Source organism: Furipterus horrens, unplaced genomic scaffold (genome assembly GCF_987537825.1).
Source record: "Furipterus horrens unplaced genomic scaffold, mFurHor1.1.pri manual_scaffold_3, whole genome shotgun sequence".
In the NCBI taxonomy this organism is placed as follows: Eukaryota; Metazoa; Chordata; class Mammalia; order Chiroptera; family Furipteridae; genus Furipterus; species Furipterus horrens.
Genome location: NW_028327173.1, coordinates 21,745,233 through 21,759,705, shown reverse-complemented (window position 1 = coordinate 21,759,705; position 14,473 = coordinate 21,745,233). Strand labels below are relative to the sequence as shown.

The window sequence follows — 14,473 nt, the reverse complement described above, 5'->3', positions numbered from 1 at the left end:
TTCTAGTGTGGGAATGGCCAAGAATCTATGTCAAGATATCAGCCTTGACTGAGCACCTGTAGACGTGCAGCCCCACAATGTGGGAACAAGAACTTACAGCCTTGGGGAGGCAGGTGTAGGGTGTGTCTCTACCCAAGACAGTAGGAATAAAACAGGGAAGAGAAGGCTCAGCGAGCGGGGCTGGCCTGCTCCATAAGCAGCTTCACATCCTCACATTGACTGGGATTTCCTTGGGAAGTGTGAACCCCACTTGGCCATTCAGGTTATCTTAGTTCCTATGGTCATTCTGCCCACAATACTAGTTCCCAGAACTGGGCAATCATCACAAAAACCCGGAAAGACTCTGAAGACACAAATTTCAAAGCTCTTTTCTCAAAGATCTAATTCAGTGGATCTGGGGTAGGTGCCTGAAACCTATGTTTTTAAAAAATACCCTGATCGTCTGACCAGCCAAGCTTACGTGATAAATAACGACTCTCTTCCCCCTCCCCAACCCCCAGCAAAGCACACAGGGCCCATCCACACCCTGCTCAAGCAGCCCCAGCTTCCGCGACACACTTGGCCCTTTATGACCTCCATCCAGGCGCATCCTGTACCAGTGTGCCTTGCCTTTTCTTCCAGGCAAATTTTTTATCCCCTTGGAGACACAATTCAAATACCCTCTCTTCTGAGAAGCCTTCCTAACTCCACAAAGTCTTGCTCCTTCCTCTGTTCTTGCATATCCTTGTTTGTGTGTATATCACATTGTCCTGAGTTTAGAATCTCGTTCTCCCATAGCTCAGAAGTGCCCTGAAAGCAGATAGGAATTTCATGTAGTATGTCTCCTCCAGTTACCACAGTGCTTGGTACAGAGGAGGAGCTCTGTCCTGAGTCGGGTAGCTCCTCCCTCGGGTGTGCCCCGCCCATGTCTGGCCCCAGGGCTGCCTGCTGTTAGGACCATTCAGTTCAGCCTCACAGAAGACTAGGCTGATGAAGTTTCCCAGGACTGAAGCCCAGACCCGCGTCGGTGCCCCCTGCCTGCACACATCTGCCTCACTTTCACAACTTCACCCTATGAACTCAAGACATGCGATTCAATTTGCGAAAGAACTTCAGTGGATTTGTTCAGGCAAGTTCATCCACCTTTGCTAAAAAAGAAGTAAAGTGAGGCTGGTGAGGGAGAGGCGGGGACGAGGGGGGAAGGGAGAAAGAGGGGGCCTGCGGGGGGGAAAAGGAAAGCAAAGCTCATTTCATGAACTTCAAAGCCACAGATAATAGCGTTTTGATTATTCACTCACTGAGGATTATCAGTGTCACTCTTCTCTTTGTAGACCTGAGAATGAAGAAGTAACTCCCCAGGCAAGTGATCGCTCAGTAGTGCAAACGTCAGGAACACACTTGTTGGCCCCTCTGTCACTCACTCACGTCCTCTCTGTGCTGGGCTCCGTGCACGGTGCTGGCTGGCCAGCAGAGAGGTCAGGGGTTTCCACAGGCCATTTTTAATGGCGTTTTCCAAGCCCTGAACTTGATCCCTTTCCTTTTTACAGTTTCTTCACTCCCCCTCAAATCCCAGTTTTCCTCTTCCCCGAGAGCTGGCTGTGGCCCTGGGGGTTTCCCTGCACACCCTCCTCTAGTCTTGGAGAAAAGCCCTGCCCCTCTTGGAGCCAGGATGCTGTGCCCCTCACATTTGCCCACACCCCTGCTTCCCTGATCCCAGCGCTCATCCCACCGTGTGGTGTTTCCACATACCCGTGAGCCTCCTCTTCTAAACCGCGGGTTCTCGCGGGGTGGTGGCCGCATCGACCTTGCCTGCCGTTGCCTCTCCAAAGCCCAGCACTTGGCAAGTACATATTAACTATCGAATGGATGAGTAAGTAAATGAATCCATCGATCTAGGAGTGAAGGACTCATGAATGGGTGAAAGGGTTTATTACTTTCGGAGCCACCAAAATTAAACGGAGGTGGTGACCAAAGTTCCAGAACCTCTGAAAGTTCTCAGTCTGTTGCTGGGCTTTCTTGCCCTAACACCTCAAAAGCCTTCCTCATCTGAAATATATTTAAAACTTATATGACTGAATTGTGAAAAGAAAACAATTTAATTTAAAAATGGGCAGGGGATCTGAATAGACATTTCTCCAAAGAAAACATACAGATGGCCAATAGACGTGAAAAGTTGCTCAACTAATCATCAGGGAATGCAGATCAAAACCACAGCAAGACATCACCTCATACCTGTCAGAATGTCTATTATCAAAAAGAAAAGAAATAACAAGTGTTGGTGAGGACATGGAGAAAAGAGAGCCCCATGCATTGTTGGTAGGAATGTAAATTGGTGCAGCAACTATGGGAAACAGTCTGGAGGTTCCTCAAAAAACTAAAAATAGAGCCCTCGTATCATCTAGCAATTCCACTTTTGGGTGTTTATCTGAAGGAAACAAAAACAATAATTTAAAAAAAAGGTATGCAACTCTGTGTTCATTGCAACATTATTCACAATAGCCACAATGTAGAAGCAACCTAAGTATCCAGCTATAGATGATGGATAAAGAAGATGTGATGTATGGAATACTATTCAGCCGTAAAAAAGAATGAAATCTTGCCATTTACAACAACATGGATGGACGTTGAGGGTATTATGCTAAAGGAAATTAGTCAGATAAAGAAAGACAAATACCATATGATTTCATTTATATGTAGAATTTAAAGAACAAAACAAACAAATAGGCAAAACAAAACAAAATGTTTAGATACAAAGATCAGATCTTTGGTTATCAGAGGGGAGGGGGATTCGGGTGGGCATAATGGGTGAAGGGGGTCAAGAGGTGCAAACTTCTAGCCATAAAGTAAATGTCATAGGGATGTACTATACAGCATGGTGACCACAGGCAACAATGCTGTATTGCCTTATTTGTGGCTCTGTATGGTGACAGAGGAAACTAGCCATACTGGGGCGATCGCTTCACAGTGCATGTAAATACTGAATCATGTTATACACCTACACTAATATAATGTTATGTGTCAATTATACTCATCTTTTTTTTTTAAGCCTTTCTCAAAGGTGCCAGAGGACTATGCTTGAACCCCTGAGGGTTCAGATCAGCCTTTCCATTGGCCTCCCCTCCGACCCCCACAAAGCCAGTTCTTGAGCCCTACCTCAGGTCCTCAGCAAGCCTGAGCAGGGACCCCCATGCAGGCTGTGAGCAAGAAAAGGGATCCCCTTCCTTTCTTCAACTACTAGTCAAACTGATAGCAGCGTTAGTAAACCTAGGCTGGTAGACCAAGGTCAGGAATGGGCAGGCCATGGTGGGGAGGGGTCTAACTAGCCAGGAGGGAGCAAGGGCAATGTTTTCGAGGGTGGTGAACTTTACCCAGAGGATAAAGAGGTGGCAAACATTTTTGTAGTGAGGAAAGCCTTTCTTTAGAACCTATAGCCGTGGGGTTGCAATTGACTATGGGATGCAGAAAACGCCACAGAAGCTTAAATAAAACAGTCTATTTTCTCCACATACCAGATGTCCAGAGATGGAGAGTCCACGGCAGGTTTGGTCATTTCCTCAGGTGTGTTGAGCACCTTCTATTTTTCCCCTCTGTCATTCTTTGCATGTGACTCTTGTCCTCATGATTGCAAGAACGCTGCTCCACCTCTGTTCTCACATCTGTATTCCAAGAAAGCAAGGAAAAGGGCAAGAAAATGCCCTGAGGATTCCTCACTCATATCTCATTGCCTAGAATCCTGTCACTTAGCCAGCCATCCTTAGCTCTGAGCTTAGCCAGGCACATTGCCGTACTTCTAACAAAGTTGGGGATCTGTGAAGAACGGGTAAAGGATGGGAGGGACATGTCGTGAACCACCATTTGTATCTGCCACAAACTCCCGAAATGTGAACTAGTGCAAAAGGAACTGCTTTGGTTGGAGCAGGGCCCTGCCAACGCTAACTCCTTCTCCACCTTTACCAGTGGCCCCTGAAGTACCTTTATAGGGGCCCTGGGGTGCCTGGGAACCCAGTTTGAAAACTATTGTTCTAGGCCAGAGGTCAGCAAGCTTTCTCTGTAAAGAGCCAGATGATAAACACTTTAGACTTTGAGGACCATGTAAGGTTTTTGTTGCATGTTCGTCTTTGTAGTGCTTTTTTTTTTTTAACCCTTTAAAAATAAAAGAACGCTTCTTAACTCAAGAGGCCATACAGAGCCAGGCCACAGGCCAGATTTGGTGCAGAGGCCGTGGTTATCCTGAATGTGCTCTAAGGGACCGCAGGGCACAGAGTGCTCGGTACAGAGTGAAGGTAGGTGACAGAGGCAGGGAGCCCTGCTAGGTGGTGCGGTAGGAATGCGGCCATTGGACAAAACAGCCTCCATCTAGATCTCCTGGGGCTGCAGCTTCCCCCCAAATGCCTATGAGCTGTCGGGTTCTCTGCAGCCTCACCAAGACACGGGGCACAGGCTGGAGAGACCGGGATCCCTGTCCTTTGGCTGGTCCTGGACTGTGCCCAGGAAGCGCAAAGCATTCTCTAGGGCCCAAGGTGGGCCTCCTCTGTGGTCCCATCCACTGGAGTTCTCGGAACGGTGTCTGTGTGCTGAGGGGAGGCATATGCATCACGATGCCCTCCCTGCCGCTCACCCTCTGCCATGAACCCAGATTCAGGCTCCCCTAAGCTCTCCTCTCTCTCTGGACCCCGTACCTGCTCCTGGTAGGCCTCTCTGCCTCCAGCCCTTCCCTCCTGCGGAGTTATAGCTTCCCCTCCTCTTCACCATCAAGTCCACACTGCTGTCTCTGGCCTGCCAGGCGAAAGCCACATGCAGACCCAGCCAGGCTGCTCTTCCTCCCCTCCCTCCCTTGCCTTCCTGCTCCTCATTCCTCCGTTTCTGCTCACAGCATTGCCCGAACAGAGCCCACACCCTTCTCCATCCTACAAAGCCTGGGGCAACCCCTCCTCCCCATGCACCTTCCATCTCTCCCTCCTCCGTGATCCCCCAGCACTCACCATCTGCACCAGGCCCTTGGCGCTTAGATTCTGCTCTCAAATGTCAAGCAAATCAGATAACTTAGGGGAAGCAGCTAGCTCAGGGCTTGGCACATAGCAGGTGCTCACTAATACATCCTAGATGATGGGTTCATTTATTCATTTATCTGACGGGTATGAAGTGTGTGTCTGAGCTGTATACAGATGTACCTCTTTGATCATGCCTATTTCATGTGCTTCCACTCTCCTGCCTCAGAAAGGCGTTGTGACTGTAATTGATCTGCATGTTAGTTAATCATTATAGGATCCTGTCTTTAAACAAAGGCCGAGGAGAGGGGGGAGATACGAAAGCATCAGTACATGGTGCATTGGGACCTGTCCCAAAGCTGCAATGTTGTGTGTGTTGTACATCTGCTGGGTGTAATTAGCTCCTGTGTTAGGGTCAGATGCTATACAGTGCAGTTCACCTCAATGGCTGCTCTAACCAGTGATGTGGATCATTTTATGGCTCTGGGTTCTGTCTGGCCTTCATAACAATATTTTTCCATGAGAGACCTAGTCATCATGTGCTCCCTTTTTGGAGTGGGTATGGTGAGCTGGTTCCTTCTTCCACAAGGCTGGCTGGAAGCAGGTGATGGTGCCGAGAAAGTGCAGCCAGGACACTTAATCCCTGCAGAGGCCAAGCCCCTCCTCCTGCAGAACCCACGGGTGGCCTTGCAGTGTTTGATGTGCAGCTGGGCTTTGCTGAGCTGCTGGGATCCAGATAAAAGGCTTAGGGAAGGTTGGAGAGGATAAGTCATGCTCCCTACTTCATGGACTTAAGACCTCGCTTGGACGCTGTGAGGCAGTAGAGCAGAGTGGCAGGAGCCTGGCTTCTGACTGCCTGGTGAGTCCCAGGTTCTGCCACTCAGCTCTGTGATCTTAGGCAAGTTGCCTAAGGTCTCTGTGCCTGAACTTTCCCATTGTAAAATGGAGGTATTCATAGTAGCTTTTATAAGTTTTACACGAGTTAATGTGTGTAACAAGCTCAGAGCAGAGTCAAGAGCGCTGTAGGTCTGAGCTCTTGTAGTGAAGAAATTTCACAAGAGATGATCAAAACTATGATGAAGTGTCTCAAAGAATCTTCTAGACCAGGAGTCAGCAAACTACGCATATGGGCCAAATCCAGTTCATTGTTTGTTGTTGTTTTTCTTTATAAATACGTATTGGAACCAAGCCACACCCTCTTGTGTATGGCTGCGTTCGTTCTGCAGCAACAGAGGTGGGTAGTTGCAACAGATGTGTGGGCTGCACAGTGGAAAATGTTTGCCATCGGGCCCTTTACAAGAACAGTTTGCCGACCTTTGTTCTGGATGGTAACTCCCATGAGTGATCTAAGAGCCTAACAATCAGTCCCTGCTGGAGAGCTGGGGAAGGTTTGGGAAGTGTTCTCCCATTCAACACTGTCTGAGGCCCTGGCGGCATGCCTGGCATGCCAATGGGCGGGCACTGGCAGAGACAATGAGAGGTGGCCCCGGCCCTCCAGGAAGTTCATGGGGTAGTGGAGGACCAGGTAAACAGATCGGTCACAGCACAGCAGGTAAGTACTGACACAGAGGAGAGAGGAAGGATCCTCGGGGAGCACGTGGAGAACAGAGGGCTCCAGGATGAGGAGACATTGCTGGGGGTGGGGGGTGCCCAGGAGGCTGTTTGGTGAGGACAGCAGGGAGCAGCGGGTGCCGAGGGCCCCTCCTTGTGTGTTGGGCTAGGAAATGGTGACACCCTGCTGCAGGACAGGATGGGAAGGTGAGAGAGGAGAAGGAGATTCCAGCCTAAGTACATGATATCGTAACGATGACATTGGCCATCAGAAAACATGGGAAGCAAGTCTGCCTGCTCAGGGGGAAAACCAGAAGGCCCACGGCATCCCCACTCACTATGGACAGTTACATTCCATCCCCTTTTCTAATGACCCCAACTGTCGCCTGCTGCCGGCCCACACCCGCCCTCACCTACAGTATTGCTGTAGCCCTGAGACCAGTATTCTGGCTTCCCAACACCCCTCAATGCTGTTGCTCCTAAAACAAAAATGTCACATCCTACCCTTGCATGTAACTTTGTCCAGCTCCTTAGCATGACAGACAGCCCTTCCTAATCTGCCTCCCCCTACTTCTCCCATGTTGCCCACCCCCACCCCTCCTTTAAACAATTCCAGATCAACGGGGAGTCCGGATGAGCCCCGTGTGCCATGCCCTTGCTGGGCCACCTCCCCGCACCCCCGCCTGATTGCTTTCCTTTCCCGAACTCATCTCCCAAGCTCAGCCTGGGTTTCCTTTCCTCCCGGAAGCCTGCTTTAGCCTTCCTCCCAGTCAGTGGCCCTCACCTCCTCCTCGGTCCGATCTGTCCGTGCTCAGGGACATTTCTAGGGTCCTCTCCGTGAATCCCATGCCGATGCGAGATGCGAGGGCCCCACACAAGTGGTGCCCAGTGTCATGAATGCACGCAGCAGCTGTTTGCTTCTGAGGCACCTGGGGGCACCTTGGAGTGAGGCTCTGCTGCCACCCGGGCAGTACGTGCATGCGGGGCTGTCTGGTTTGGACAGAGGAAACCTGCACGACTAGGAAAAACTATCCACAGGAATTCTCTACCCCTTGGTTCATAGAATAGAGAACAAAGGAGCACCCTCCGCCTCCCCACCGGGAGACTGAAGATCTTCATCAGATTGAAACCAGATTGCCACGGACAGAAAGAGACCCAGATCTGGCATTAGGAGGGGTGCCTCTGTGTGGCCTGACTTCGTGCATGACACCCCCACCCATCCACCCAGGTGCCCAAACCAGAAACCTGCAAGGCAGCCTACGTCCCTCCCTCCCCCTCAGCCCCCACTGCATCCAGTCACTAAGCCCTCAGTACCGGCGCCTGTGCCTGTCCCCCAGCCGCATCCCCCTCCTCCACCACTCGCCTCCCCGGCACAAGGGCCTGCCGCCACCCTCCCCACCTCTATGTCCCTGTCACCCACTGTTTAAAACTCTCCTCCCACTCCTCCCTCAGAATGAACCCCCAGCTCTTCAGTGCAGGGGAGGTTAGGACACCCTCTGGACCCAGCTCCAAGCAAACTTCTCTGGTTCCGGCCCTTCTTGAGCCACCCTCTGGGCGTGAAGGCTCAACTCCATTATCCCCCACTCCCAAGTGAGGCAGCTAGCAGGTGTGCTCAGTTGGTGGACCTGCTGTTGTTAGACAGTGAACACTTGTTCTGAAATGTTCCATGTCTGTCACAGCTCAGGCTTCATGCGCCTGACTCCTGAGAATGTGCCCCTCCCTCTCCCAGCATCCCCCATTGGTCTGCCAATCTTGTAGCCTTCAGAATTCTCAGACCCCCGCCATCACGAAGACACTTCCTCCTGCTCCCATTGCAGGACAGTGGGGCGCAGGCCCCTCTGTGCTCCCCGCCCTCACCGTACTGTCCATCACCCCGTGTTGTGGTTATCAGTTTGCTTTTCCGTCTCCCCTGCTCACACAGGGCAGGCAGGGGCCATGCTGAAACCCCATCTCCTAGCCTGGCGTAGGGTGAGTGCTTAGTAAATATTTGTGGAAGGCAGGACGAAAACAAGTTAAGAGAGAGGAATCTTGTAGAAATCTCCTTCCTGGAACATTCATTTACTCAATAAATAAGCAAACAAAGAGGATGGAGTAAAGCAGGCAGAGGAGAGACAGAGAGAGATGTCTGCAGGTCCCTGGGGGCCAGATAGCTGAGATTCCACACGTGGCCTGAAAAATTGCCACATAGCCCATGGGGATTCCTGTGCACTAAAGCATGAAGAAAGAGTCTAATCATCTCAGAGTCGCCAGATGTGCCTGGTGTTGCCATGACAGCTCCCAGAATTGGGCAGATGTGTGAACAACTTTGGAAAACATCAGGGCACCCCAGAGACTGCAGGGCCTGGAGAGAGAGTTCACACTCCCAACGCCGGCATGAAGCGGCTCAGTCGGGACTGAGGGTCGTGCAGGATGGTGTCACGAGAGCTCTGGGCATCGAGACAGAACAAGGGACCCTCTTACTATCCTCAAGGCTCTGAGAGTCTCTCCTGACTGCCCCTGCCTGCCCCTAACCCAGTGCTCCCTCCCTAGGTGATCAAGCTGGCCTTCGAGGAGTTTGACCTGGAGCGGGGCTATGACACCCTGACGGTCGGGGACGGCGGGCAGGATGGGGACCAGAAAACAGTTCTCTACGTGTAAGTGAAGCACAGCTTACAGTTGGGAGGGAGGGAGCCCGCGCACCTCGGCTGAGGGTGGTGGGATGGGCTTGCCAGGTCCTGCCTGGTCCCCCAGACCGTGCTGCTGTAGGGGCGGTGTCCTGGAGTGCTCCAGATTTCAGTAATAGCCCCTCCACCTCTCTCTACTCCAAATGAGGGAAAACTTTGGCGCTGGGACAAATTCTTACTAGGAATTCACAGGGAGCGTGTATAGAAGGCGCAGTCTCTTAAGGAGCAGGGAAATAGAGGATTCAGGTGGCTCTCTGCTTGTACACAGACTGTCCTTCTGCCACCCAACAGTTTTTCCTCAAGGCCAAGTACACTCATGGCAGTAGGACTTCAGACAGAGATGATAAAAGTGTTTTGCTCACCTTCCTGAATGTTCTTAACTATCTGAGGAATGGGTGATTCCAGAGAATTAGGTACAACCACATGGACATAATGGCCAGAAAGGCCAGTAGGACGTGGTCTCGTCAAGCGAGAGGATAATATCAGGGTGTCCTGGAATTCCATTGCATTGGCTCTGGGCTCTTGGGGGCCATTTAGCTCCTCCTTTTCCCGCCACCATTAGCCTCACATGAAGCAGAAAAATGTTCTTGTTTGATGCCTGTGGCCCAGCTTCAGAGAAACAGAGAGGCCTGACCTCACACATCTTCCCTGCCAAAAAGGAGAGGGCATTTCACATACACTGAGCACCTACTATGTGCCCCTCCTATGCAGAGACTTTCACATCACTTGTCTCATTTAATTCCCACAATAGCCCTGGGAGAAAGGTGTTATGATCCCCATTTAACAGGTGGGGAAACAGAGGCCCAGTGGGTGCAAAGATGGTTGGTGGCAGAATCAGCACTTGAGGTCATGTCTTTTGATTTCAGTGACAGATAGCATCCCATGCCATACACCCCCCCTCCGGCCAGGCTAGCTCCAAGCTAATACCTTCTGGTTTTAATGATAAATGAAAGATAGCTATTCAGTAATAGCCAGCTTACCCAGGAGCTGTTCTGTTCTGGAACTGCCCACACCTTCCTCACGCCTACCTGGAGAAGATTCTATCAGGGCAGTTAAAGGACTTGTCATGTTACCCACTGGGTCAGGTGACAGAGTTAGGATTTGGGGTCTCTTAAGAAAAAGGACTGGAATGTGAGCCTGAAGGGCATCTATCCCCTGTGTATTCCACTGTATTAATCAGAGTTCTCCAGAGAAACAGAACCAATAACATGTACAGAGAGAGAAAAGGATGCATTATAAGGAATAGGCTCACATGGTTATGGAGGCTGACAGGTCTCAAGATCTGCCAGGTGAGACCGAGATGGAGACCGAGTAGAGATCAGTAATGGAATTCTAGTGTGAGAGCCAGCAGGCTCAAGACGCAGGAAGAGGTGACGTTTCAGTTCAAGTCCAAGGCACAGGAGAAACAAAAAGACAAAACAAAAAAAGACAAACAAACAAACAAACAAAAAAAAAACAGTATCTCAGCTGGAATTCAGACAGACAGGAAGAATCCCCTTTTACTCAGGGGTGAGTTCAATTCAGGCCTTCAACAGATTAGATGAGGCCCACCCCCATTGGGGAGAGCAATCTGCTTAGTCCATCTTTCAATTTAAATGTTAATCTCATCCAAAATGTCTGGCCAGGGCCCAGGCAAATTGACACATCAAATTAGCCATCACACCCACCTCTCCCTCCTCTTGGTGCATCACCATCACTCACCTGCCCTGGATTGCTGGCCTATATGTTGCATCAGCTCAGGGTGCCCTAGAGTCAAGGATATCATCGCTGTCTCCCCCATGACCCCAGTGTGCTTTTGCATTGAGAAAAGAGAGCTGAAAAGACTCTTGGGATCATACAACCCAATCCCCTCATTTAACATGGAGTGAAAAAGCCCAGGGAGGCCTGGCCATTTGTCCAAGGTCCCACAGCAAGAAGTAGCAGAGCTAGGGCTTATCCCCAGGTTTCTGGACCAATCTAGTGTGCATGAGCTCCCAGTAAGTTCTGTAGCAGCCCAGAGGCTCACCCATCACCCCCAGAGCTCTTTAGGCCGACATCAGTCTCAAACCTTCAGGGAAGCACATGCAAAATAGCCAGGCTCCTTTTTTGTTTTCATTGGGTCAGACAGGAAAAGCAGAGGCTTTGGCCTTCTCTCTTGCTTACCGCCACCCCGGAGTCAGAAGCCAGCCCTGGCCTGGTCTCCATCTTTACTCATTACAGCATGTCAGAGACCCCAGATCAGGGATGTTCCACGGGCTGGGCTGGGGTACCAGAGATGGTCTGCCCCCACTCCACCCCCACAGCCCCCCATCGTGTGCTGACCATCTCTCTGCAGCCAACTCAACGCCCTCACCCCAGCTCTGAGACCCCAGGGTAGAGCAGACCCATTAACCTGATCGCCCCCTCCACAACCCCCCAGTCCCCATCTGTGCTGGTGACTTGCCTGGTCTCTAGAGTAAGAGGAAGCCAGGTTTCTTCCGGAAGCCCCAGCCTGTGCAGTGGACTCAGGCTCTGCCGCTCTCCAGCAAGCTGTCCCTAGGACCGTCAGTGCCCGTTTGGCCTCTTTGTCTTCTCATCTGTACAGTGGAGATAAAATGACCCAGACCTCCCTGGGCTCCTGGGGGCGTTAAATGGGGTTGTGGCCGGGAGCTAATGGTCGCGATGTTGTCCCACTCGGGTAGGTGCCTGGTAAGTGGGAGTTTACCAGAAGCTTCCCCATGTTCAAACTCTTTTTCAGAAAAATACGGCCCTGGGGTGATGGCTCTGTGTTCACGTTCACTGCCTCACGGCTCACACTGGAAGGGAGGGATGCGTCTTCTTGAGAAGAACGGCTGGGTTCCGAGCAGGGAAGGGGTTTCGGTCTGTCTTTTCCGCAGTACAGTTCCCACAAGAGAACAGAGGTTGCAGGAGTGTTCACACCCCTTCATCAGATCTGGTTCCAGCTAGTCCTGTCCCCTGAGCCAGTGAGGACACAGATTTCTCTCAGGAGCCCAGGGGTTCGGGCGAGGGAGTAGAGGCTGAGATTCACGTTCTGCCCGTGGCCCTGGCGGATTGGGTTGTATGATCCCCAGCAAGTGCAGCCCATGCCCCTGGGCTCTGGTGTCAGACACTGTGGAGCTCAGAATTTTCCTGAGTGGGCCTCGCCCCTAGATATTGCTTTAGCTGTTGTTGGTGGGGCAGTGATTCTGCTGGGGTGCCATGGTGGGGTGCACACCTCTAAATCTCTCTCTCCTGACAGCCTGACAGGTACGTCGGTCCCCGATCTCATTGTCAGCACCAACCACCAAATGTGGCTCCTCTTCCAGACCGATGGCAGTGGCAGCTCCCTGGGATTCAAGGCTTCTTACGAAGGTAACTGCTCTTGGCGAGCCGATGAATTCGCCCTGAAGTCAGAACCCTGAGGTCTGGATTTGGCGCCAGTGAGCCCTGGGTTTTAGTCCAGTTTCTGCTCTGAGCCCCAGCCTCCTTCTTTGTCCAGTGGGTCTCCCGGGTTGTTTTGAGGATTATCTGAGATAAATCACTTCAGATACTGGACACACAGCACCACGCACACACTAGTTTCATCCCCAGTTCATACTTGGCTTGCGTAGACTTTTGAAAGGCCCTGTAAACTTGGTGAGCCTCGGTTGTTTTCTATCTTTAGAGTGGAGATAGGAGCTTCCCAAGCTACCCTATTGGGATGTCATCGTGATGGGGGACTGTGCATAGGACTAGGGACAGACACACACCACTGGTGAGGAACAGATGAAGGTGACCTTCATCTCTTGATGGAAACAGGCATTAAGGGAATGGCAGGCTCTGGGGCCCAAGAGATGCTACCACCGCCCCCCTTCTGTGCACTTCCAGACCTCCTGTTGGCCAATGACTGTTAATGCCGATCCCCACAAAAAGCGGAGCAGAAGCCATCCCCCGAGTATTTGTTAAGGCCCTGTTAGGTGGCAGAGCCCAGGCCAGCACTAGGGAGCAGATGGATCAACCCTAGGCCCTTGTCGCAAGGGGCAACATTCTAGCAGTGAGGCAGCAAAAACAAGTGAGCTCATACAGTGAGGGAGGCGTGGCAGACAGAGCCCATGGAGCTGGAGAAGGGCAGGCTTCCCCTACACCAGCCCTGAGGGCAGGGGCTGCCTAGCAGGGAGGGTCTGGCCCTGCCTCCATTTCTTCCCTGTTCTCCTCCACTCCTCCTCCTAAGCCTTCTTACAAGAGAAGATTTGCACGTGAACACCAGTGTGGGAAGCACCACTTCCTCTCATTCTGTGCTCACAGCCACACGATAGCTGCTCTTTCACAAAGGAGGAATTGGAGACTCAGGAGGGTGGCGTTACCCACCCAGGTCACACTGAAGTCTGGGACCTGGCAGAGCCAAGATTCTGTCTAGCTTCAAAGCCCATGATTTCCCTGCTCTACTGACAGCCTCCCAAAGTGACAGAATTTCATTTCCTATCAAGTCTTTATGGAAGTCAAAGCCTTGCCCCAATCAGATGGGCCAAATATCACGGCCCCAGATTCCTTGTTACTAGAGGTTTTGTTCATTGGTTCTTGTCCATTTCACCCAGCCAGTGTTGATTAAGCTCCTGTCACATGACCAGTGCCATGCTGAGTGCTGGGGTAATGATAGAGAGGGTCATAGACATAGTCAAAAAACGTATACTCTGTGGCTGCTGGTCATAGACTAGCTGTCGACAGGACTTCTCCTGGGACCTGGGACAAGTGAGGAAGGGAGTGTGGGTGTTTAGAGACATCACTAACCTGCAGGAGCTGTATAGGTCCTGTGCACAAAGGCAGCAGGTTCTGTGAAGATAAAACTCTGAAACTGAACCCCACCTGCTGAATCTCAGCTTGGTCCCAGCTGCATGACCTTGGGCAAGTCATAGGGCATCTCTGAGCCTCAGTGTCCCCACTCATAAAAGGGAGATAATAACAACAACCTCGTAGCCTTGTGAATAAAGTGAAATGAGGTCCCAGAAAGTTCCTTGCACAGTGCCTGGCACAGAGGCACCTTCCTTGGGGGCCACTGAAGTCCCTCTCCACCCAAACCTGCCAGGATGACCACTGCTCTTCACCTGGGACATCCTCCTCTGCCTGGGCACATGCAGCTCCTTGCCAGCCCTCCAGATGGCCTGTGCTTGCTTTGACAGGCCCTGGGTCTCGGTGCCTGCCCCATACCCACACTCCCCACCTAGGGCCCTCGCTCCCCAGACCGGCTGAGAACTGGGATGGTTCGCTGTGGCCACACTGCAGGGTGTGGAGGCAGAAGTGGCAGAAGGTGGATCCAAGTCACAGAGAGCCTTGAGGGTTTGCCCCTGGTCCAGTGGG

General features: G+C 51.6%; 1 protein-coding gene across 1 annotated transcript in view; it reads left to right on the top strand.

Annotated features, from left to right (window-relative positions):
• CSMD2 (CUB and Sushi multiple domains 2) overlaps positions 1-14,473 on the top strand; it is a 544,011-nt gene that overhangs the window by 302,160 nt on the left and 227,378 nt on the right. Inside the window, exons 11-12 of the mRNA XM_090269064.1 lie at positions 9,048-9,151; positions 12,399-12,511. Of these exons, the coding sequence (XP_090125190.1) occupies positions 9,048-9,151; positions 12,399-12,511 (217 nt within the window). The remainder of the gene's footprint in view (positions 1-9,047; positions 9,152-12,398; positions 12,512-14,473) is intronic.